Here is a 26,992-nt window from a genome sequence, read left to right on the forward strand (position 1 = left end):
TTTAATAACACACACAGCAGCATAAGGAAATGGACACATGTATCAGACATGTGGGTGTGAACTGTGGTTTACAATATAGGACATTAAACGCCAGGATAGACAGACGCTGCCTGCAAACTTATAAAGGACTGTTTTATGAGCGGGACGGCGGTTTAGATATCACATCCATAGCACTAGCGCGCAGACTGACACGTGCAATGTACTAATCCAGGTTGTGTTATCAGCATGTCGGAATAACGGCGTAAACAGTGTAAACTTGTCATGGTTATGGGTGGCAACAATTCCACGTCGGTACGTAAATTATCGGGTTGTCACACACACACACACACACACACACACACACACACTACACTCCAACAGGATTAAATCACTGTCCAAAACGTAACTCTACATACCGAGCGCATAACCCAACAGTCTGCATATAGTTAGTCTGCGCACATCGGTGTATGGACTAGTACGTGTGGATTTTTTGTGTAAAAATCTGTCTAACTTTTTGAGATATCTTGCTAAAAGACATTTGATACAGACAGGTTAATGAACAAACAAACAGGAGCAAAAACATCTGCTCATTTGTACTCATCTGAGGGAACATAGGGTCTAATTTGGGATGGGGGACATAGGGCTGAGGGAACATAGAGCTGAGGGAACTTGAGTATGCTCCTAGTATGTGAAGTGAATGTTTCCCTAAATAAAATGATACTCCCCCTAGTGGAACACACACACACACACACACACACACACACACACACAGCTCAGATTCAAGATGTGGAAATAAGCCACAACCCCACCTCCTGGTTGCCATAACAACAATGCAACCATGAATGATTTCTATGGCAACCCCTCCTCACTCCCAAAAAAGAAATATTTCAAAGGCAACTAATTAAATCTGAATCCATTTGGACAGAGTTCACATGAGAAAAGGTTTTTGTAACAAATCTACTTAAAGCTAACATCTGTTCAGTCAGAAGAAATGATCACCTCATGATTAGGCTGGCCAATTAACCGATAATATATCGAAACCGATATTTAGAACGAATAACCAACTTAATCTTGCCAATGTATGTTAATCAAATAACCTCAACCCTTTTTTTCCTTACATAGTTAATAAAACATCAGCTGATGCGCAAACTTGGACACATCAGTGTTGGTACCTGGAGTCACTGGGTGTTTCGGGTCTTGCAACAGACACCCTCCTCCAGGCGACCCGACCGAGGCTGATCAGACCCGGGCCTGTGTCCAAGTGGCATGCTACTGCCCCCACTGTCTCTTGGAGGTAGTTAGAGACAGTGCTAATTAGGGGTTAGCCTGGCACTAGCCAGACGGACTACACAGATCCACGTATGCTACAGCTACAGTCTGCTACAGCCGGTCTCACGCCATCAGTACGGCCCTCCTTCGTCTGACCAGAAGTAGGGGCTTTTCTGTGCGTTGCGTCGTCGTTGCTGCTGGGCACAAACATCTCACTCTGCCTTGATGGATTACACCCTCCCTGCAGGTTTCACCGCAGCCTGTAGCTTTTGGTTCTTCCTCACGGAAGAAGTGGTTTGGGCTGCTAAGTGCCAACCCTCTCCAACCCGTGTCTAGAGGGAAAGGATTGTCCCCAAAAGCCATACAATATGCCAAAGAACACATTCAACACATTATATATACATTATCAAGTCACTTGCTCTTGGTACACCAATCTTGCCTTGTCCAGCCAAAATGCAGCACTGCATAATGCTTGGTGGTGATTACAACTAATCCCTACAGCTATCATCTATCCTAAAAAATTATCCTGAACTCCACTTAAGTCTCTCTAGGAGTGTATTGGTTTCCATGGTCATCATGAACATAACAGTCTTGAAAATAGTGACGTGGGAAACACTTAAGTCTCTTTATTATCAGAACGGCCACAAAAATATTGACAGTAATAAGAGGAAATTATATCCTTAAAGAATGATGTCCATAATCGTTGGTTTGCAGCAGTGATACATTTCTGTCACAAAAGAGTGCATTTTGCACACAGGTTCTCCATAAAAACAGCATTACTGGTCAGCCACAAGGGGGCAGCAATAAGTAACCAGAAAGTGCTTTCTAGTCATCCAGAGCATCTCCTCACCTTTGCCTCAATGGCAACATCCACAGATGTTCTTCAGTACAAATTCCATCGTGTTATCGTTCCTTTATGCACAACAGACTTATAGAAAGTCATACAGGTACTTCACAATGTCGAAATTCACAGTTCTGTAATGAAAACCATAAAAAAAAGAAAAGAAATGTTCAGCACCAGAGAGTTGCAAATGATCCATGTGAAATGCTTCAAGCCATGTATTATTAAGCATGTAGAACACAAAACAGACACCTGGATATGGCCCTGATGAACTCCAGACAGACGGCACATTTATACTTGGGTGCGTCCAGCTGGTCATCGTGACCCACCTGAGTCAACAGCTGGAGGGTCACCAGAGAGGAGATCTGGAAGGAGAAAAAGGAAACATCACTCACTGTCCAACTTTTTCCAACTAATACAACTTTATTTATAGGATTTTCAAGTATAAAGACATACAACCCCTTTTAACCACTTATAACCACCCTAGTGATCCTATTCTGGGCATGTCATAGTAGGCAAAAATAGACAGTCTACACACAGTACACACACACACAGTGCTCCGTGTTGTGAGCTTGTAGATCTATTTTCGCCAAAGAGATTTGGTGCAGAGGGAAAAAAGGAGGGTACCAAGTATAGACCCAGTGCCCTGGGGGAGCCAGGGTAAAGAAGTATATTGGGTATATTGAGGTTAATGCAGACAAGATGTGATCCGACCTACATGCAGTGTAGTGGCTCAAGCCTAAACGCATTTCATGCCAAGTGGCAAAAATAGAAAGCCATCTCAAATTTAGTATCCAATCTAAGGATACCCAAGTACATATTAATGCAGTCTCCATCATCTGCTAAATTATTGTTTTATTCAATACCGAATGGTAGTATATTACTGTCTAGAAATTGGAGATTATGTTATTCAGAAACCTGTGTTTTTTTCTCAGTTTTCTGTGGCCCACTGTAACCCACTGTGACAACCACTGTCATAGAGAACCATTAAAACCTCTGATGGAATACCGTACATAATCACAAAGAACTTTAGTTCAACGATGACATCAATAATAGTTATGGGTCACTGGGGGGCTATGATGATGACAGCTAATTACCAGCCAAACTAAATGCTGAGAGTACATGCTGGACTAATTAATTTCTTAGCCAATTAAACGTGTTTTATTTATTTTTTACATTGTGGTTACTGGTTTGTGTATGTTATGATTTCTTATGGTTATTATTTTTATATTCCGCACCTGTTCCACTGAAACAAAAAACTAAAACAAAACTAAAACATTGTATATTTACTCTAGGTTCATCTTAGTGTCTAAAACATTCTTTATCATTTCAAGGGATCTGTAATCCAAGTAACCTCAAATTAAACTGATGTCAATGAAAGCTACTCAAACACACAGAATATGCATCTTATCTTAGAAGCATCTTAACCATGTTGAGCTGCCATGATTGATGCAAACCAAAAGAAAAGGATGAGGACAGTAACAGCCTTCGGGGATCGAACCTGGGAGAAGATGCTGGCAGATGGAGCCACTCTACTGTCCACCACGCTGTAAAAGATGGCCAAGAGACGGTCCAGAGGGAAGGGCTTGGGCCCTAGCAGGTGGTTACTGGTCTAAAAGACATGGAGGACCACATTAAAAAGCTTTGTTGTACGGAAACATAAATTATGCACACAGGTACAATCCCAACCTTGTGAACAAAAAAAATCTCTATGAAGGCTTATTTATACCTATATAGTTGGCCTATTTGGCAAGTGTTGCACAACAAATATGATGTATTTTCACTTGGAAAACTGTCGCTTGACAGATTTCAGCTGAAAAGACTTTTTCAGTTGACACTTTGTCGAACAGGTTGTGTATTATGTAGAAAATTAATAAGCCACATGTTAAAGACATCACCTTTTCATGTTTCTTCAAAAAGTTACTTTTCTTAATTTTGCCGTGGTGCTGTTGAAGAGAGTCAAAAGGAAGAGGAAAGTCAATAAATAATGTATATACAAACAAACAAATACAGTCTTTGGTGGACTTAAACTGAGGAGGTTTGTCCGCTACCTTGACGAAGAAGCGTTTGTCTGTGCGGGCAGGGTTGTAGGATGCCAGGTAAGCAGCAATCAACAGGAACTTAGAATAATATGGGAGCTCCACATGAGCATGAGCAGACAAGCCTTGGTAGGCAAAAGATAATACACGTCATGAATTGAACACATTCCTGTTCACAACACAATGCACGTAATGTAAAGAGACACTGTAATAGCAATACTAAGTTAGCCAATAACAGCAAAACCTTTTTCATGATGTATACTCAGATGCCATCAAATCTATATTATGCAATTGCCTTCTGTAGCACTTTGAGATTTCTTGCAAATGTAATGTGCGTTATAAATAAAATCCATTATTATTATTATAGTTAAACTTGTAATGAGGAAGTTGCAACAATTTCATTATGGGATACTGGCAACATCAAGACTAAAGCCTGAAACATACTCCACACAAGTATGTGAAGGCTACACTCCTTCAAGCTACACAAGACGCGTCATTGCGTACTGGAATATGTCACCAGAAAAATCATACGTAATGTGGGCAACCAGGGGTTTCTATAGCAGGCAAGAACAGAATGAAGTAGTCTTCTTGGATTTGTGTTCTCTTCCGTTCTGTCTTTCATAGAAGCTATAGTTTCAAATGTAACTATGTGGGTTTACTGCCTCCACCGGTGCATAAGAGCAGAGCACACGTAGAGTACAGTATGTTTGCGCCAACTGGGTCAGGCATTGTGTTTGCGTACTTGCATGGAATATGTTTCAGGCTTAAGCACGGATACAGTGCGGGCAAGCTGAAGGAGTCTTGCTGTGTATGTTCAGATACCTCTCATTGCTCCAGTCTCCTTCTCCTCCATTTTCTGAAGTTGCTCCCACTGAACACTGAACAGGGGAAACAGAAAAAGAAACAGGCCCATGTTATGCCAGAGCCACGAGGACTGTGACCTACTGCACCACATTCAACTTCATCGTCATCGTCAAATCACAGGTTAACAGGTGTAAACATATATATATATTAATTTTTTGGGGCAGTTTTCAAGACAATAATTACAAGGGCAGTGCTGGCAAATGGTACCAAAAGGCCGTCCTCAGTGCTTGACTAACTATCGGCGAGTTTGATCACTTAGCCTCAGTAAATTCATGAAACATGGGCAACATACAGACCTGGACACTTCCCGAAGGTACACAGTCTGCATGGCCTTTTTCAAATGAGGCTCAATGTTTCTCCAAAGCTTGGGCGTGTCGCTTTCTTTCACTGAAGAGAAGAAATTGATAACCATTACTTTAAAAAGATGAATACACATACAATCTGTTGCCTACACAAGGACCACAAAACGGCAGGGGAAAGTACAAAAACAGTCATTTTCCATTGCAAATGGATGAGTATTGTATATAAATATTTACCGTTAAATATACTATTAATTACTTAGTTACTGTTCGTGCACTTTGACTGCATTTATATCGATACCTGTTAAAAGATTCTACACCACACTAATCCCAGACAGTACAAGTGCAGTGAGAATATGGACTTAAGTTCTGTAGTATAGCCAAATCTCTTGGTTTCTTGTAATTGTGTGTTACTACAGCTATTATTATTATTACTGCTACTCTTTACTCCTAGCTGTATCTCTTATGTATCTGTATATGTTATGTGTTTCATAACTTTGGTACTGCCATGACAACTGAAATAACATACATTATATTATATCTCAACATAAAAGGAAAACCCCTGTTCAGGGGTCTGCCATGACAACAGTCATACCAGGGGCCATGTGTGGGGAGCCACAGGCTCCAATCTGCACCAAACACTGATTAGGGGTCTGCCATGACAAGTCACAGGTGCACAAATGCTCCAATCTGCACCAAACTTGGCACAAACATTGTTCAGGAGTTTGGCATGACAATAGTCACACCAAAACAACTCAATTGCACACATATGGGGCACTACAGCAGGGTTACAGGCTTACAGCAGTGTTTAAATGGCCATAACTCGGTCACCATTGCTCTAGTCAGCATGATATAGGACTAGATTTAAAGGCCGTGTAGCAGCTCGAAAATCTAGTATTAAAAATGGACAAAGGAACTGTTTAATGAACCAACTCTTACCTTTTCCTTCATCCAAGGGCTCACAGAACTTTGAGAAGTTAAGAGCTGCCTAATAGAGCAGAAATATAACATTAGATCAACAGGAAAACAAACACACGTCTAATTGTGTGTGTGTGTGTGTGTGTGTGTGTGTGTGTGTGTGTGTGTGTGTGTGTGTGTGTGTGTGTGTGTGTGTGTGTGTGTGTGTGTGTGTGTGTGTGTGTGTGTGTGTGTCTCTGACCAGATGACGAAGTTCTCGTAGGTCTCTGCAGACAGAATAGAAGACGCCCAGCAGGATGTTGATGAAGGACGAGTACAAATCTGGAGAATAAGATGGATGGCTGTCCTGGGACAAGATCTGCTGAAGCTCACCTGAAGGAAAAGCCACACAGTGTCAACAAAACCATAAGACACGCCATTCGGTTCAAGTTAGTGAGGCTTCAGCCATCAGCCAGAACTCATACAGTACATCTATACTAAAAATATGTTCCTTCAAAGTGTTCCAGAGGCTGTTTTTTGTCTCGCTCACAGCCAAGAGTATACTTCACACAGTGTTTGGCTTTGAATACATAACAATATTCCTCCACAGTCTGCATTTAAAGTGTTAAAATCACAAGTACATTGTCATCTCACGCCGCATTTGTAAGTGTCTGATGGATGTTCGTGAGGCTGAATGATGCTGTTTGCCTAGGATTAATGGTACCTTTACTGTAGTCAGGGAAATGGAGCAGTAGGGGCTCGAAGCAGCCAGTGTTGGGTCTGAACTTGTCCCAGACAATTTCACTCAGCAGAATCACGGTCACGTTGTCATCGACCTATAAATAATCAATTGTAAATTAACTGCTATGGTTCGTATTATTAGAAACAAACTACCGTAATGTTATTGTGATGGAGCACAAGTCAAGCTGCTGCACAGTGCACACGTCATAAATTAGTGAAACCTTGCCGTTATATGTTGACTTACCAATACATAGAGGCCACAGAGCAATCCATAAACCTCTCTTGCCATCAGCCACGCACACACCTAAATCTGCCACCTCATTATCACTTCACAAGCCTCAGTTCTGACACTGAAGCTGCACAGCATGCCAATGACACATTGCTCTTTAACACCCGTGCAATCCAGACACCCGCACTTCAAGCAAACGATTAGCTTTCACAATGGGCCTAGAAAATAAAAAAATAACCAAGTCTGCCTCTGATGTCTGTAATTAAAATGCAGTGAGAGAATGCCATGCTCACATTAAGACTCTTTTACAATGGAAGGCCTCCTCAAAGCGCTCATGTTCAAGGTCACTCATTATCAAGGGAGCACTTACTGTAGTTCTAGCACTACATTATCTCCCACCAAGAGAAAGAGAAATCTAATAAAAGAGGAACCAGTAAGAAGTTTGAGTGATTATGGGGAAATTCTTGGAGGAATTTTAGGATTAGAGTATGATTATTTTGATTATTTATTTTATCTGTTGAAGAGAAATTATTACTAAACTATCCTAGTAAAACAAGTCCATCATCTGACAAACAGCAGACTTTCTAAACATCCTGTGCCAGAGGTGAACAACTCCCTGGACTTGGGCGAAGAAGTCTGCGTAATAGCCCCATATATCCAGTGGGCATTCAACAAAATGTGATATCATGGTCTGATGGCATAACTCTACTCGAAAAAGGCATCTAGAAACCCACTTCCATTGATCCAAAGCTACCTCTTAAACAGATTAAGCATCAGAACCCTGCTCTCAATGCTTCAGTACCACAAGGCTCAATCCTCTGTCTCCTCCTATTCTCCATCTTCATCGATGACCTGGTTAGGTATGTGAAAACAAGCTGTACATGAACACAGACGACTCAACCGTCTATAAGCCTGATCCATCACAGTGTAACCACATTCATTGACATAAGTGCTCTGAACATCTTGGCGGTGGCACTTGTCCAATGTATTTTGATTGTGCTTGTGCATGTACATTCTGGTACAATAGCATCCCTAAGAACCTAAAAAGGAAATTGCTGACCTCCCAAAATTAATTAGTTAGGTTGATTCTAACAATGTCGGGTCTCTGCTCAATAGGTTGATTCTAACAATGTTAAGTGTCTTGCGACAACTTGTTGTGATTTGGCACTATAATAAGAATTGAATTGATCCTTAATCTCCATCCCAGAACTCATCTCCTCCCTGCTCACGTTTCCATCCTTGGATGGCTGGAGAAATGTGTATGGTTCACAGGATTCTAAACAAGGTTGCTCCCAAATACTTATGCAATTACTTTTCCAGGGGTCATTGATGTTAACTACCCCACCAGAGGTAGCTCCATAAACCTTGTGCCATTCAAGTTTAAAACGTATAAGGGAAGAGACTCCTTTTTATACTCTGCAGCAGTTATTTTGAATGGTTTGCCTGCATGCATGAAGTCAATCAACACCATGGTTTGCATGCCATTAAGACCCCCTAAAGAGGCTGCTGAATACCAGTTGGTCCTGATCATAATTTATTTCATGTCTTTTAGATGAAAATGATCCTCACATTGCTTTTCTATGCATCTACAATTGTGCTCACTTCTGTTGCACAGATTATTATTATTATTATAATAATTATTATTATTATTATTATTATGTGACCCCTGGAAATTGTATTTATTTTGGGCACAATACTTTTGGTTTGGATGTCGTTTGTGTTGTTGTTGTTGTTTGTGTTTTTGTACTGCACGTCTTAAAAACTCTGCTACCCAATGTAAAAAATAATGCTAAAATACAGTTCATACAGCCCAGTCTCACCAGTTCTTGAAAGCGCAGAAAAGTGGGTAGGAGGTTGGCATCCATGTCTCTCAGAAGCTCTGCCTTCTCCATGACCTGTGAAGTGCACAGTAAAGTTCAAAGTGCCATTGGCTTGGCTGACAATACTTTAGTGCCATGACACATTGGTGATGTCTTGGGAGAGAGTTCAGGTGCAAATACAAAACTATCAATGTGAAACAAAAAGTATCAATATAGGCTCTGTCTGGCTGAAGATCACATACAGTGCATTTTATCCACGTTATAGCATTTGGATCTATTTGCCTCCACAACTAAAACGATCAAGCAAAAGATTCAAACAACAATTCCATGTGCTGTGGATTTCTCAGCATTTCCACTGACATAAACACCATGTTTGGTTTATGATTTGTAGTTATTACAATACGCATGACAGGGGAGGAATATCCAGGTGAGGATCATGTATACTCACAATGTATCGTGTCTGCTCAGCAGGGCACAATGAACATTGTTGCCTGTAGACGCGAACAAAGTCAGACAGGGAAGGACTGCGGGGAAGCAAGGAGGCAGCTTCAGAGCCGAACAGGGATAACAGCACTTGTTCAAACAACAGAGCCACAGAGACGCATTCCACACAGCTGACTGTGGCATGAGGCAACTGCAAGGGGGGACAAAAAGAAAGAAGCACCTGATTAACAACTTTTTTTAAAACCACAATTTCTCCCCAATTTAGTCATTTTACCAATTATTTCCTCCCCACACACATGATGTCACTGCTGTTGTATGCTACTGGCTCACCTGCCAGTGAGGAGCCCCCACCGGGAGGACGTAGAGCCTCCGTCCTACTCCTCCCGCTCAACACTCCCTGCTGATAGGGGCCGCCCCAGCCTGTATTAGTAGTACGTGACTACGGGCAGTGACAAATATCACCCTCCCCGCCCGGCTTCCCTCCCCTGAACACGGGCCAATTGTGTTCATGTAGACGCTCGACAAAGTCGAACCCCCAAACTCCACGGTGGTGGGTAGACACTTTACCACTGTGCCACCCGAGCGTCCAGTGATTAAACAACTTAGGCCGTATTTTCAGAAATGTTCAGAACTTTTCGCCTATGACATTTTCAAAAATAATTGTAGATGTGCTATTTTCATAAAGTTTGAATACATTTTTTTACTTTAAAAAAAGAACATGCCCAAAGTAGGGATCCCCAGGGTTAGGGTGTGTTCAAAAACTTTATGACACAGGAATATTATGAGATAAAACGTCATTGATCATCAGAGCAGCATGTCGCATTGTCGACTTACCTCCAGCTCTGTCAACAAGATCTGTATCACGTGGCTCTTCCCCGTGGCACGATGACCATAGATGAAAATAGAGGGGAAGCTATACTGACCTGGCTGTGCAGACAGATAAATGATAACATGAGTTCTCCGTCATCATGCAAACCATAACTTTTTAAGTCAAATTTTATGACTAGTAATGCAGTGGTTCTCAACCTTTTCAGGCTGTGACACCCCCCCTGAGTCAATCTTGTTTGACTCTGTTCCGTAGATAAATATTGTGAAAACTGAAAAAAGCGCTTGTGGAACTTGTGGACCGGCTATTTTCAAAATGTTTGCCTCTTTCTTATATCATTTGACAATTTGGCCAATGTTTGACCAGTTTTTATAGCGTAGTTTATTGATTACTTTGCCATAATTTTTTTCTCTTTTCTTTTTTTGTTGTTGTTGAGGTATTAAAAAAAGTCACGACCCACAGGTTGAGAACCACTGAGTTAATGGAGTGTTGCATGTCATATAACACAAACCTCTCCCATTAGTGACAAAAGGATGCCTGCTTGAATATCTCTGCAAGGCAACTTCTCCACAACCCGTAGCAATCTCCCCTCCTCATAGCCCGAATGCTGAAGAAGTCCAGACATCCTTGTCTTTGTTCAAAGTAGGAATGAGTGTCCCGTCTTCTGAGCTTACCATACAGCTGAAAGATAATCATGAGCAGTGGTGTAAAGTAACTAAGTAAGTACATTAACTCAAGTTACTTTTCCAATTTTCAGTACTTTTACTTCTACTCCACGACATCATCTCAAGAGGCAAATATTGTACTTTTACTCCACTACATTTTTATATTACCAATACTTTGGTACTTTCACTCAAGTAAATTCTTTATTCCGGACTTTTACTTGTAACAGCGTATTTCTACAATGCAGTATTGATACTTTTACTTAATTAAAAAGTGTGAGTACTTTTTCCACCAATAGTTACAACACTGCTATCGATGGTTAACCTAGCGTGGGTTACGCACTTATATGCAACAAATAGGAGATATAAGAGCACGCAAACATCTGATGTATCTGATGAACACACACACACACACACACACACACACACATAGGCCTACCTGAAAACTCAAATGTCCAAACACTCAAAGCGATCATGAGGAGAGGAATTCTGTGAAAACATTAGCCTACAGTTGCTGAGTGCTCAGTCAGTGCTGACAGTTTGCCGCGCGCTCTCATATTACGTCACAATGTTGTCCTTCGCGGTGAGCCAATCCCCAACAAGGTAAGGGTGATGGGTAATGTAGTTTCTAGATGTGGGACATCCCCCTTGTTTCTAAACGGGTTTCTAGTGATAGGCCTACAGGATAGGTTGGCACCTCGAAAATGTAAAAATAAAATAAAAAATGAAAAATGGTCTTAAGTAATGTAAAGTATACATGATGTGAACATGCACGGTAGGCTACATCATTATCACTTTATCAGAATTAATTGTATCCTTCAACTTCTTGTTTAAACCCCAAAATGATTGGATATACAGGTTTTGTAGCAATTGTAGAAATATTAGACCTTAGTTGTCGAATGTTTAAGCATGTTCTAATCATGTATACTTTACTTTACTTAAAAATATTTTCCAAATATTTTATTTTGTAACATTTTGGACAAAATAGCCAATTTCACATCGAGGTCGCCAGATGTGCCTATCCTGTTACGTTAGCGCACATGCATATGCATTGTTGTCTCCGCCAGGCCGAAAGGCATGGCGAGAGAGTATGTTTTCACCCCCGTCCGTCCGTCCGTCCGTCCGTCCGTCCTGTCTGTGTGTTAGCAGCTAATCTCTGGCACCGTTGGCCCGGTCGCTCCGAAACTGTGCACACACACACTCCCTGGATGCCATTCAAACTTTTCACATGGGCCTGTTATAGCGCCACCAGGAGGCCGATTTGTGCAAACCCTTTTTTTTACATTACTCCTACAGATTTTATCCAAACGTCATGCAAATCGGTACACAGTATCTCTATAGTCATGTGATCAACACAAATCTGTCCGATTTCCCATATTCCATCCTCATTGCCTATGGTTGGCTTCCAAAGTTTGCAGGATTGGTCCGTTTTGAACAAACTATGCACGCAGCTTGCGATTTCCGTGAATTTTCACACGCACATTCCCACTAGGCCGAGGAAGAAATGCCACCCTTTTCACATTGGCCTGTTATAGCGCCACCGGCAGGTCTAATTTAGCAAAACACATTTTTGGAACAAAATGCCTCAAATCATGAATGCAGTGTCTGATTGCTGTGAAAGACCTAAGAATAAATGGCACCCTTTTCACATTGGCCTATTATAGCGCCACCAGGAGGTCACAATAACGTACCTGACCTGGCGGAGACCTGTGCTCCGAGGAGCACTTTTTCTAGTTTATTATCAGTTTATCTGATAAACCAGTAATAAGAAACCCCAATAGGCCTCCTTTCATCAAACAAATATGTGGCCTACACACACACACACACACACACACACGCGCCCTGATCTGACCAGTTGCATGCATGATAGAGTAGACAGTCACAGTCTGTCACAGCCCCTGTAAAAAGTCAATGCCTAACCCCCCCCCTCTTTTTGATTTCTGTTTATATGTTTTGCATAGCCTATTGTATATTTGTCATGTCATTAAATGTTTCGATGAATTGAATTGAGTAGGGGCCTACAAAGGACCCCAATGTAAACAAGCCATAGGCTTTCTTGAGTTTAAAATCCTCTTAGCAGACCTGTACTTTCCTGTGTTTTTTTTTTTGGAAAAATGCTAATAAAGTATTCAATCAATCAATCAATCAAACCTGCGGCTATGATGAGACTCGTATTTGTTCAAGATTTCGCGCGTCTATCAGTCAAGTAACACGTGAGACGGAGGATTAGGGGCTGTGGGTTGGCACTAGTACAATCCCGTTGAGGCTAACCTCCGACAGTGCGACTGAAATCCATATACCTACTACGGCTATCGGTGCTCCGTCCGCGACGAGCAGGTGCAGCCTACTATTAAATCTGGAGGACACGCTCTTGGAGACAAACAGTTGTGCCACACACTGCACACACCAGTGTAGGATGCTATGTTGCAGAACTGAGCATCCCTCGGTTTAGACTGCCTGCTTTATCAAATAGGCTAGATTTCTACGGATCAGGTAGGGGGGGGGGGTTTGTTGTGCGTTTTGGTCTTTGGTTGTAGCATAAACGCAACGGGGTTGTGAATGAGACGGCAAGGCTCATATCTCCTGCGTTGTGTTCTTGAGCGCATGTCTCACTGTCTGTGTGTTGTATTGTAATGTAGGAATGAATGGTCGCACAGAGAGGATCAGATCAGGCGGTGCCGTTTAGATGCGAGAGTGCAGTGATGATGATGATGATGATGTGGCAGCAGCTGGGACCACATTGGCTGGACATCAGTAAAAAGCAGAGATTTTCAAAGACAGCTACACTACACTGCGCTGCAGCAGCACACAAGAACTAACTGTAAACAACGACATTTTATAGGATTCGGATTTGAATCGACACCACTGACAGTATCGTTTTTGTTTTTTTTTTAATTTTGTATTGAGTTTTTCCCCATTTAAAAAAATACAGTGTCCTTTTTCTTTTCTTTTTTACATTTTTTTATTGAGTTTTAAATACGGTATCGTTTTTCTGACATCTTTAGATATAAAAACCATTTTATCATAGACTAAACACTATGGTGCCCGGAGCTCCCGCAACAACCATGCTGCCGGCATCAGAGGCAGCCAAGATCTACCAGACCAACTACGTGCGGAACTCCCGTGCTATAGGCGTCCTCTGGGCCATATTCACCATCCTGTTCGCCATCGTCAACGTGGTGTGCTTCATCCAGCCCTACTGGATCGGGGACGGCGTGGACACGCCGCAGGCGGGCTACTTCGGTCTGTTCCACTACTGCATCGGCAACGGACTGTCCCGGGAACTGACGTGCCAGGGCAGCTTCACCGAGTTCGGCACCATCGCCTCGGGTGCGTTCAAAGCCGCGTCCTTTTTCATCGGGATGTCCATGGCGCTGGTGATCACCTGCATCGGCTGCTTCGCCCTGTTCTTCTTCTGCAGCACTGGCACGGTGTATAAGATCTGCGGATGGATGCAGTTGGCTGCAGGTAAGCGTCTCTCCACAGGTGGACGTTCACAAGTTAGTTTAGGACTCTGCCCAACAGGTTATAGAGTTATTATGCAGTCATTATTCAGACTCAGGTTTGTCCTCATGGTGTTTGTGTTCATATATATATATATATATATATATATATATATATATATATATATATATATATATATATATATATATATATATATATATATATATATATATATATATATATATATATATATATTAGGGATGTTAAGATCAATTGAAAGTCGACTCGATTTTCGACTTGTTGCTCCTGTCGATTCTAAAAATAGAATCATCATCATAAATCTTTTTTTCCAAAATATAAAAAATGATAAAATGTTTTCCAAATGGGAGAGGAACGGTGTGTGTGTGTGTCTGTGTCATAGAGTTAGGTCTGTGTGTGTGGTGCCCTAGCCTAGTGCATGTCCGGTCTGGTCGTGTGTGCGCTAATTAGTTTTGTTTATGTCCTGCTTGTGAATGCTTGAAAGCCCGCTTGGAAATGGCTGCTTCACATAAGAGTGTTGTATGGGAAGAGTGCCGTATGGGATGGTGAACACAAAGTATGTGTATCACTCTTCGTCAACATCAGTGATGTCAAATCACATTAAAGCGAGACACCTGGTCCCAAAGCCGGCCCTTCACCCAAGAAAGCAGAATGACAGACTTGATTTTATTACCTTAATAAACATTGTCATAAATACTATATGCTTCCAGTCGCTAGTTTAAAGTCTTCAATCACCATGATATGGGTTTTGGTCAATTATGGTCCCATTTATTTAAAAATTGATGATAAAGTTGGGTATGCTGCAGGAGGTGCGTGGCTACCTTTTGATGATTTTGATTGACAAGCTACACAACCAATAGCATTAACCCCCCCCCCTTACCCCCGCTCTGGTCCCAACCAATAGCAATAATTTCTGGGGCAATTTTTCGGACCGGATATAGAAAGATGGCGGATTTGAAATCGCTGAAAAATAGGCTTCATTTACAGTATGTAGAAACCAGGGGCATGATGATGTCCATAAGTAGGCCTTGTTAGTTATCGGCTGCTGTAGCCTATGGATTAAACAAGTGTTCTGTGTTAACAAACACACCTTTACTAAATAAAGTCAAATTTGTATTATCATTAGGGCTTTGATGCAAATTCTAAACATGAAGGCTGCAGTTGTGGTGCTGAAAGGAAAGCACAGTTTGATCTCCTCTCAACTGCTCAGCAAAAACAAAAAGAAAGAAAAAAAGAAAAATCGACACATTGATAAATGCCCCCGACATGTCGACACGCAAAATATGAGTTGTTCCCCAACCCTGATACTGTATATATATATATATATATATATATATATATATATATATATATATATATATATATATATATGTGTATATATATATATATGTGTGTGTATATGTATATATATATATATATATATATATATATATATATATATATATATATATATATATATATATATATGTGTGTGTATAGTTTTTTCGGGCACACACTCATTTATCCCTGTCCAAGGCTGGCGAGATCAACCAGTGCCAGAGTGAAAACCACCATTACTTTGATGTCTTATGTCTTATTATAGGTTGCTTAGAATAATACAAGCATAGAATAAGTCAATCATTTAATAATACAACCTAACCCCTGCTCCCTGAGCATTGTACTAGTGCTCACTGCTCCTAATAATTAGGATAGATTTCATATGTGCAAATATACAGTGATAAAAAATACCCCAAAGGATAAGTTATTCTTATTACTATGCAAATTCTGATTAATTAACAGACCTGAGCCATATGCTACAGAACATTTTATTGTGCACAGATAACAATCAGGGGATAAGAAAAACAAAACATAACAAAATGAAACAAAACAAAAAATTGTACTGGTGGATCTGACATTGGCCTGACCTTGACTGTATATTTAGAGGAGATTAAACATTGTTAATTGAGAGGAACCAGTGCCCAGTCTCCCTTTTTATTACCTATTAGTAGCTTTTGTATAACAATAATATTTTACGTGTGTGTGTGTGTGTGTGTGTGTGTGTGTGTGTGTGTGTGTGTGTGTGTGTGTGTGTGTGTGTGTGTGTGTGTGTGTGTGTGTGTGTGTGTGTTTATGTATAATATAATACTTTATTCTTGAACTCACAGACAGTTTCTCATTCATTCTTAACTCATTCACTGCCAGAACTTAATTTTTTTTGCGTTTGCCCACTGCCAGAGATTTTTCATTGAAAAAAAAAAGTACTCAGGAGCCGAGTAACAAAATGTTTAAGTTTTAAGTTAACAAGGAAGTGGATGGGAGTCTAGATCTTCAACAAATCATATCTCCTTGGTCTTTGGGTTAAAAAAAAAAAAAAATTATAAGAAAAAATAAATAAAAAAAAAAGTCGTTTTAGTCGTTCTTGGCAGAGGGGGTTAAAGGACAAAAGTCGTTTTAGTCGTTCTAGGCAGGGAATGAGTTATTGTCTCTTTTATAGCTATTTTCATCGCTAGACCAATACAATACGGAATCAAATGTCCTAATCTATGACAATCAAGTCTATTTACCCTTATCTACCCTTTTACTTTTTACTTGAGAAAATACAAAGTTTACAAACATCTGTCCTTTAAATTGGGATTTGTCTCAGAGTAACCAGAATTTCATCATTGTTGAACTTTTAACCCAACAACGTTAAGTTTGACCCCGCTGGGCTGGCACTACAGCCCTCAATAGAAATGGAGGTCAGTAGCGCCATCGGCCAGATGTGAGGCCTCTATACACTCCATTAAGGATTCACAAACATTGCTACATATTTACCCCACAGCTCAAAGCCTAGCAGCTGTGAGATGGATTATCTTGAGTCCTGTTAGGCGGAGCAGTATCACAAGCCCATCTAATGAGCAGCATAGCCTAGATCTTTGCATCCTTTGCACCCCCCTCCCCCTGTTCAAAGCCTGCCTCGTATTCCTCAGAGTCACATGTTCGTCTTCCCCAATTTTCTCACCTCGTCAAGGGTTTTATATATGCAGAAGAAGAGTGAGGTGAAGCGTGTTATTTTTAAATGCTGAGGTTTATATCTTCATCTTCCCATATCTTGTGAATGTCGGTTCAGAATCAGCACTGACAATGACAGCGAAGGCTCTGAGTTGACTGCTGAGCTGTTATTGATCATCACTGAGCCGTCCTTATAGTGTTCAGGCACGAGAGCATTCACCCCCATCGCCATTCGTGCAATTCACATCTATTCCTCAATCTGCCCCGCTTTCTTCTCTATCCCTGCTCTCTCCTCCGGCTCACCCGCTTCCAAAATGCTGTGTCGAGGCCACTGTGAAATTGGCTATCAACAGATGCCAGGGGAGCTGTAATTGGCAATATCAAGGAGTTTTCTCTGCCTTAGCAGTTTAAAATCCAAATGTGATCCGGATCCTCCCCAAGGCTTTATGCCATCAGATGTCATTTCAGGCGGTATTGACCACTGTGATATGCCAGCAAAGATTGCAGACATGGCCCGGAGGCAAACCTTTTTAAAGGAGCAGGGTAGGCCGAATATACTGTTTGATGAAAGAGCAATCCACAGGTAAATAAACACAAGATGTCAAAGATGTGTCTAATAATAGCGATATAATTGTACTGCAATTAATTCTAAAATAAAAAATGTAATACAAGTTTGACCTCACCAGTTCATTGGTCGAGCACCAATGGGCTCGTCGCATGGATTCGTTCGTGACGTAGATAGGGTGTCCCTAGGGATTTATGCGCTGGGTGAGCAACTTTCATTGAAAAGTGTGGGTGGGGATTTTCAGTCTTTCCTCCAGATAATATAGCTCTATGCATGCATGGGAGCCACACCGTTATTAGACCCTCTCATCTTTTTTTTCTCTTTTTCACAGAGTGCTCATCTTCAGTAGCTTTCAGGCACAAAGCACCAGCATCAGCAACCGGTAAATCTTAAAGAAGCATCTCTTCCTTCTTTCCTCAGTCGCAGTTGTAACTATCTCTGGCTGAACCCCCCTTCACTAAGACACCCATTACGTCTCAGTCCACCTCTTACAGTGGGGTCCGTTGCCACAAGCTTGTCAAATAGAATGCAAGGTTAATGATAATACTTGGTCATTGAAAACCAGGTGACAACAAAGGTAGCTGTCAGTGCAATAGAAATGGAGGTAAGCGGGCGGGATTACATTAAAAAAACAGATCTTTCACCCAGATGGGCATGGTTTTGCAGGCGCAGCAGTGCACACTAATGAAGAATGTGGACCATGTCAACTCAATAAGGCAGGTATAGTGACAGAAGCAGGCTTGAGTCCCGCGATGCGCGCCCAAGTAAGGCTGAAGCAGAGTGAGTGCACGCACTAGCAATGCGATAACCGTGCTTTCAACTCAGCACTGATCTGCATATCGATAGGGTGGTTATAATTAGTAGACCGGGGCACCGATCTGGTAAAACAGGTAGCAATATTGTCCTATGGCTGGTGAAGTAGCACTTAAATGGCAGCAACCGCACATTTTCCGCAGCAGAGAGTTGCAGAGGTATGGCCTCAAAAACATACGGTGGGCTACTCATAGTGCCACTGAAGCATTTACGAGTAGACGATCCATTTCCCGGGTTGTTTGGCCACCAAGTTTCAGTAAGTGGCTCACCTTGCACTGCAGTTCCAACTAAATGGTCCTCTGGAGGGCGAGGCAGGCATTAGCAGCACCAAAAAAAAGAAGAAGGAAAAAAAGAGCCCATTTGGTTGTTAGAGGTTTATTGATCCATGTGTATCTCCGGAGCAACATGGACCGCTCTAATGGGGACAGCCACAGCCAGTGTTTGGCCTTTCCTGCTCACAGCCAGCACTGTTTGTAATGGGGGGGGGGGTTGTATTAATGTTTAGCTGCATGTGTGTGTGTGTGTGTGTGTGTGTGTGTGTGTGTGTGTGTGTGTGTGTGTGTGTGTGTGTGTGTGTGTGTGTGTGTGTGTGTGTGTGTGTGTGTGTGTGTGTGTGTGTATGACATGCCACAATGGCCTACTTGATATATTATCACATGTCTCATCTACATTTTTCAGTCCATCATCTCACGTCCTTATGTTTGATGCATGACAACATGATTTGATGCAGAGTCTGTGTTTGTGAAGGATGATAATCCCACGTGAGCACTGAGCGCATTGTGTGCGGTATCCAATTTCACACCTCTTCAGAGAACTGGCAAGTGGAACTGGGAACCACTCTTATCACCATTGAATTGTATTGAAAAAATTAGGGATAAGAGAATGGGGTGGTGATTGACGTTGCATTACAGCAAGACTGGGGAATGGTAGAAATGTAGATAGGCCTAAACTAGAGGTTCGGGCTGCTATGCAGCCCTCACATCTACTAGCCTGGCCCCCACATCTACTAGCCTAGACTATAGGCTATATACTATTATTATGGGCCGAGGATTTAAAATATATGTCCTGACTGTCTGTCCTACCTTGGCTCCAGATCATTTCTGTCCCTCAACCATCCATCTGACTGAGGTATCTCCAGAGGAGGTGCCTACTCCACATTGATTCACATCACATCTTCACAAGCAACATGGGTCTAATAATGGCCTGGCATACCTGTGAATCTCTGACGACATATTGTCTTTCCTAAATGGAATTCGGTGGGATGGTGGATTTAAGATTATGAATATGAAAATATGAAAATTAATCACACAAAACAATATTTACAAAATGTCGAAAAAATATTGGTGGCCTATATTCCCGCAAAACAATGCTGACTGTGAAAAGTATCGGGGGATTGGCTTCCTTGGCCTACTGACAGCGTTGTACAACTAGAATATTGATTCCTTGTTGGTGGTCAACCAATCAAAGGGTTTCTAATATATCAGTAAGAGCTTCACCACTTTAGTTCACCACTTAAGCCCTTCGTCATAATGATGAATAGCAAAAATTGCTGATATACAAGCTCACAATGTGTTGAATCATGAGGCTTGAAGATCTGCTATTTTTTATTGTGAAAAGTTTGCATTTCTTTGAATTGTTTGAAGAATGTGTTTGAAGATCTTCATCTATAATGACACGACCAAAATAGAGACACCAAATTTAAAGTGGTTAAACTGTCACTAGCTCGTATCTGTTTAACATGCTCTGCAGGGGGCAATGGCTGTGTGTTTGAGAAACACTGCACTTAAAGCCAGTATGACATCAATCAGCTCTTATCCTATCAGAAGTATCGTGACAGACAGGAAGAGTCTGAGAGTCTTAGAGTGATGACGTAACAGGACCTCTTGAGAGCGTTAAGATGTAGCCGCGCGCACACACACACACACACACACACACACACACACACACACACACACACACACACACACACACACACACACACACACACACACACACACACACACACACACACACACACACACACACACACACACACACACACACACACACACACGCACGCTCTCTAGTGTCCCGTTTAATCTCCCTCTTGTCAACCCATTGGCACAGTTCACAGAGAGGAAGACACCTTCTGCTCTGCCCCTCATTCTTCTGCTCATTTCCTACTCTTCATTCAGTAAAATGCTCAGTTGGTCGTACCAATGGCAACAACACTTGATCATTGTGAATTCAAGTGTTAAGTAAGTCTCACAACAGTTATCCATAACAGGCATCTCTCCTGGTTCTGTAGGTGTACGTCCCTGTAGTGTAGAGTAGACCACGTGCAAGTGCTCCAGAATCAAGCAGTAGTCTGTAATCCCAAAGAACAAAAAAGACAGTGCCGGTCTTAACTATATGTTCTCTTATGGGGGATCAAGTGGTTGTAGAGCCTGATGGTTACTGGCGCAAAGTCACTTTGTGGTGTGCTTGTTCAGTTTATTGTTCATGTGTACTTCAAGGATCTTGTATGTGTCCACCATTTCCGCCTCCTCCCCTCCGATAGTGATTGGAGTTGGGGGTCTCTTCTTGCTCCGCCAGTACTCCACCACCAGCTCCATGGTCTTTCCAATGTTGAGCTCACTCTGAAGCAGAGTGAATGAACTAGCTCAAACACCAGCCAAAAAAAGACACGTTTTCACTACAGTGCCAGAATTCTTTTGTTGAAACTAGAATAGAATGAGGATCAAGTCTGTGGAAACTAATTCTTAGCTTTTCACAACACTCTATGTGTCTTGGATTACTGATGAAGAGCTTGGTATTATACAAAAGAAGTCAAGGGGGTGCGCTGCAGCAAGGAGCTCCATTTAATGTTAATATAATAAAGTCATTACAAGCATACAGAGGAAACTTTTATTCCTCAGTGGATTTGTGTAGATTTGTGTTGTATACCCAACAGAAAGCCATGAAATGATCAACAACAACAAAAGATCTCTTCACAGACGATCAGTTCAGTACATGGTCGAGCTGTTAGCCTGAGGATAAATCATGACATGGTGTGTGCGTGTGCGTGTGCGTGTGCGTGTGCGTGTGTGTGTGTGTGTGTGTGTGTCCGTGCGTTCGTTCGTGTGCGTGTGCGTGTGCGTGTGTGTGTGTGTGTGTGTGTTACGAGAGAGAGAGAAAGAGAGAGAGAGACAGGAGGTGTCACAATGTCACAAAGGCCTACAGTGTTTTATGGGATGTGGTCCCCACAGAATAAAGATTCGAGGTGAACCTGTTGAGGACGGCCTACATGCATCAGCCAGTCATGTGCTTGTCAGCTGCCCACAAATCAACCTGAGGAAGAGTGTGGGAATTTATGACTGGATATCATAACAGCATAGGGAATGTCATGCTTCTGTGCCTCCATGAATGAGTGGTCTCGTATGGTTTATCTATATTGTTACTGCGTACACCTCAATTTGTGTTATAATAAGATACTCTAAATGAAGTCGGTAGCGTTGTCGCCTCACAGCTAGAAGGTCCTGGGTTCTATTCCCACCAGGGACGCTGAGGGCGCTGGGGGCGTGTTCTCTCCTCCGCGTCATCAGTGCCCATACCCTAGCCTTTTTGTGTGGAGTTTGCATGTTCTCCCCGTGTCCCATAGCGTAGGGACCCTCACAAAAAACATGCAGTAATCCTGGTCTCTATACTGCCTCCCCCTGGTCAGCCGGGGCACCTGATGGAGGGGAAAGGAAGTGGTTGGAATAACGCGTTCCTTCCACGCGCTATGTCCTACCGGGGAAACTACCCCCTGTCAGGTGATAAGAAGCAGCCTGCTCACTCGTCATGCATTGAAGGAAGCATGAGCTCAGTTCGGGGCTCTCCTCAGGCTGGCAGAGGGAGAGTAGCGCCCAGGATTACAGCTTAAGCAAATGGCACTGGGTGAAAAAAATGGCTTACAAGAATTGTGGTATAAAAATTTAAGAAAAAAAAAGATACTCTAAATGAACGATGAGTGATTCTGTTGCATGTGATTCGTCAAGGGCATGTTAATGCCACCTACAAATAACTTGTCAGCCTGTGGCTATAATAAGTTTCTCAATTTCTCAAGCCAAAGTGGCTCCGAAATTGAACTAAAGCATCATGTGACGGTGGGTCGGCTCAGGTGTGTTTGAGGTAAAGCAAGAGTGGCGTGCCTGATTGCGGAGTCACAAGGTATTTAGACACTTAAGTATGACTGACAGTTATGATTGCGGAGTAGTTAGGTGCTGGAATGAGGAGAGAGATAGAGATTAGATAAGAAAAGTAGTGGCTAGCAGAGCTGCTAAACACATGAACCTGGTATCCAGATTCACTGTTCTTTAGAGTGCTCTGGGAGTCTTATTATGTTCCACAAAAATGGATACTACTTAAGACTAAATTGCCCTAGAAATTAACAGAGATGATGCTCAATGGTATGTGAGAGGCAGAAAAAAAAGTTAACCATGAAATTACAAAATGGATGTCAATTGACTGACTTGAAAAGTCAGATTTTCATTGTTTCGAATGATGATGTCGTGGCATTGGCCCCAAAGAGTGACTGGAATGGCACATGACAGTTTTAATACAATCGATTATGGAGCCAGTTCACCACAGGTACTTTACAGTCACCACTTGCATTTGGAGAGATCTCACAGGCTCTATTATCTAGTCATTAAAACCAAGTTTGAGGAAGCTGGTTTTATGTAAATGCTGCCTCTGAGATGCTGAAGGCATTTCATCATATTAAACCCTTGAACAGCCGAGCTGCTAATTACATCCACAATTTGCTGGATAAGAGAAAAAAAAGAAAAAAAAAGATAAGATAAGAGAAGAAAAATATTTCCAACACAATTCCTGAAGAGCAAATAGTGTCTTTCTCGGGGGCCTGCCTAGTGTTGGTTCATTCATGTTTCATAAGGTCGGTCCCATCACACACACGGTGGTTGTGTGTAGAGTTGAGGGTGGGGGAGGGATTCTGGAAGTCTGCTGGCATTTTCCAATGCTGCTGCCCTTTAAATTGCTGGGATGATGGGATTATGGCTGGACGTCTGATAAGACCCACCGGTGTGGCTGATGGGAAGATAACAAGGTCTTTGCAGCACATAGATGTGCTCTGTGATGCAATGCATCCACCGCTACAGTATAGTGCTCAATAGCACTGCTAATCGTGTGCTGTGGGAGGGCTAGCGGTGGGGGTCAGGTGGGGGATGGGGGTAAGGATTCACAAGAATGATTGTTATCCTGGTTTGACATTCACGGTGTTGCTGTGAAATGATGTGGTGATGATCATTGGGGTGTGTGTGTGTGTGTGTGTGTGTGTGTGTGTGTGTGTGTGTGTGTGTCTCTTCTTCACACACACACACACACACACACACACACACACACACACACACACACACACACACACACACACGAGAGAGAGAGACCCAAGAGACCATAATTGGTATGCTGTGAGTCAGTACATAAACGTGTGTGTGTGTGTGTGTGTGTGTGTGTGTGTGTGTGTGTGTGTGTGTGTGTGTGTGTGTGTGTGTGTGTGTGTGTGTGTGTGTGTGTGTGTGTGTGTGTGTGTGTGTGTGTGTGTGTGTGTGTGTGTGTGTGAGAGAGAGAGAGAGAGTGAGTGAGAGTACGGTTATAACACTGTACATCAATGCAGCTGTTATTTTTTTCTCCCTGCAAAAGGAAATCTTCTGACTCCACTGTTACATTATCCTGTTGTGTTATGCATCCCCAAAGGGATGTCACTAAATAGCCCCACTCCCCACTGCACAAGGGATCAGTGACAAATCCCCCAGTGGGGGAAAGTGCTAATCTCAACGAGCATAAGCTCGTCTCAGAGGAGAACAAAATGCTGTCTGCCTATCTATTGTCAGCCTTTGTACATTTTTTCTGTAGCTCTTGCGGGTAACTAACGGTAACTTATGAAGAGTTGCTTACCCTTATGTCCCTCCATACAGGATCATGTAGTAGATCATCCGCAAAGGACCATTCTTCAGAGTATGTTTGGTGGAGTATATACAGTAACCCTATACTCAGAATCATCTCACTCTATTTCTTATCTGTTCGGCCTATTAGATGCTCTCTGTACACTGCTACAATGACACCACAACCTCTCTTGATTTCACTCAAGGTGGTGGATCACACACCTCTGGTGGTACACCGTGGCAGATGCATGTCATGTCAAGAACAATGCTGAAGTTTTCCACGGTACATTACGTTTTGATCAGCCCATCTCCCCAGAAGTCGTGTAATTAGTGTTTTCCGAAGGGGCGACAAGGGATGGGGGAGGTGAGCATGATCGTATCCCTGCCCTACTAACCTAGCCTGAAGCTCTTATCCCCTTGTGCACTTACAGACCTACCATATCAACAACTTAATCCTCTGCCAGTTAACACCAGCTGGCCAATGTCATCTTATGACAGCAAATGACTGGAGTCTGTACAAGTCTGATACTACGAGAGCTATAAACAGGAAAGGGCTTTGAGCCTCATCTTACTTTGATGGAATGTGACTATAGAGTGAATATAGGGAGCATGACCAAGCTTGAAGATGTTACATATATCCAAAGTGGTACAGTATACAACATGAGACAGTTGAGACAGTCCTGGCTCTTTAGATCTGAGCAGAGAAAGAGCTCATTGTGGGGATATTTTAGATTCTACAGCCAACTGAAATTACCTTGGAGACATGGAAGATTGAATAGACATTAAAAAACTGTTTTTCTAATATACATCATACATAAAAGCATATAACTGCTGGTTTATCAAATTAATTTAGACTTGAAAGCCTATGAGGATGTTTTCAATTTATGATTCTCTCCAGGATTGCAGGCTTTTGTCAAATGCAATCATGAATCTCACTTATAAAGGAAAACCTCATTTGGATTGCAATCAGGGAATAACTGTGATGATAGCTATTGTGACTTTCCTATTCTCAAAAAAGCAAAAGAATGCAAATGAATCTCTGTTACTCTTCTGGCATCACATAGTAAAGCAGACATGAACCTGCAAACTGCAGTAAAAGTGTATCGCCATCTTCCTTCATTTGGCCTTGAACAAGCTCTTCTCTTCCTGCCTTCATAATTAAGAGAGGCGGCAAGTTGAACTGTGCTTAATTAGGACCGGAGGGTAAAAGGGTACATTTCTCCACATAATTAATTTCAGCCCAGAAGGTGATGAAAGGGTAGTGTGTTAACACAAAAAACAAGGATATAAATATCAACAAGCAGCCATGTTTTCATAAATGTGTTTAGCATCTTGGGTAATGGACCTTTTAGAGCACCGTCTATGAGCACTCGGTCTTCTTTCAATACTAGTCCAATACTTGCCACACAGTTCCTTATCCTGGTGAATCAATGTGGTACCTAATGTGTACTTTTAATGTGGTTTTGAATCAAGTTCATGACATTTGCCACATGTGCCATATTATTCTCCCGCTCAACTAGGGCTGCAACTATCGAGTATGTTCTTAGCGATTATTCTATCGATAACATTTTGCGGTTTATTTGTTTTATATATCAACGAATGGCGGGACGGTGGATCAAATAAATGTGAAGAATATTAAAGGAAACATGATATGTGAAAAATATATGCTGCTGCTGATCGGTCCAGTGGTTTGCGAGATTAGCCATGGACAGACACACAGACACTCTGCTCAACGGTTCACCCCCTAGGAGTAAGCCGTAATAAACTTGTGGCCGAATAAACAGCATCCAAATTGAGATGTTTTTTTTTGTATTCATTTGAGTTGACACGGCATCATCAACAGCCTTCACACATCTGAGAGTCCAGAGGAGGAGCAGGCTTTATATATTTCACATCTGCTCTTGATCCTGTTGATCAACGGGCCGGAGTGAAGAAGACAGCTGGCTGATTTATTCTCTCTTCTTGAGTGAGGAGGAGGGCACAGACTCACAGCGAGACGAAAATGAGCAGCGGAGCCACAAAGGATGTGCGTGCGTGCGTGCGTGCGTGCGTGCGTGCGTGCGTGCGTGCGTGCGCGTGCGTGCGTGCGTGCGTGCGTGCGTGCGTGCGTGCGTGCGTGCGAGATCGAATGGTTGATGCTTTGGTCAAAGTGTGTGGGCATTCGAGTTAATGAGTGATGTTGTTGTCTGCCTGCAATGAGGAGATTGACTCACGTAGCCTCTGGAATTAGTCATCATATATCACACTATATACCTGGCTGTCATTGTTTGTCATTGTTTGAGGAATGAGCCCAATTGCCCCCCAAGTCTGAAAAACAGCTCTTAACTTTCAATGACAGTAGAGAGAAAATG

The 26,992-nt window shown here is 42.1% G+C and overlaps 2 protein-coding genes across 2 annotated transcripts in view; one reads left to right on the forward strand and one right to left on the reverse strand.

Moving 5' to 3' along the window:
- Positions 1-1,163: 1,163 nt before the first annotated feature.
- orc5 (origin recognition complex, subunit 5) lies at positions 1,164-11,453 on the reverse strand. Its single transcript, XM_080420989.1, has 15 exons — positions 11,350-11,453; positions 10,760-10,929; positions 10,257-10,349; positions 9,427-9,612; positions 8,979-9,053; positions 6,913-7,024; positions 6,451-6,581; positions 6,231-6,279; positions 5,289-5,379; positions 4,951-5,006; positions 4,141-4,253; positions 3,988-4,035; positions 3,591-3,701; positions 2,342-2,454; positions 1,164-2,223 (listed from the first exon to the last, which is right to left on the reverse strand). Exons 2-15 carry the CDS (start codon positions 10,871-10,873, stop codon positions 2,178-2,180), a joined length of 1,338 nt encoding a protein of 445 aa, XP_080277115.1. The 5' UTR covers positions 10,874-10,929; positions 11,350-11,453; the 3' UTR covers positions 1,164-2,177.
- A 2,495-nt stretch (positions 11,454-13,948) lies between these two features.
- Positions 13,949-26,992, forward strand: part of lhfpl3 (LHFPL tetraspan subfamily member 3) — a gene marked incomplete at both ends in the record, with an annotated part of 35,116 nt that continues 22,072 nt past the window's right edge. Inside the window, one exon of the mRNA XM_080421138.1 lies at positions 13,949-14,378. Coding sequence (XP_080277264.1) covers positions 13,949-14,378 — 430 coding nt within the window. The remainder of the gene's footprint in view (positions 14,379-26,992) is intronic.

This window comes from Gymnoscopelus braueri, assembly GCF_963280865.1.
Source record: "Gymnoscopelus braueri genome assembly, chromosome: 23".
Taxonomy (NCBI): domain Eukaryota; kingdom Metazoa; phylum Chordata; class Actinopteri; order Myctophiformes; family Myctophidae; genus Gymnoscopelus; species Gymnoscopelus braueri.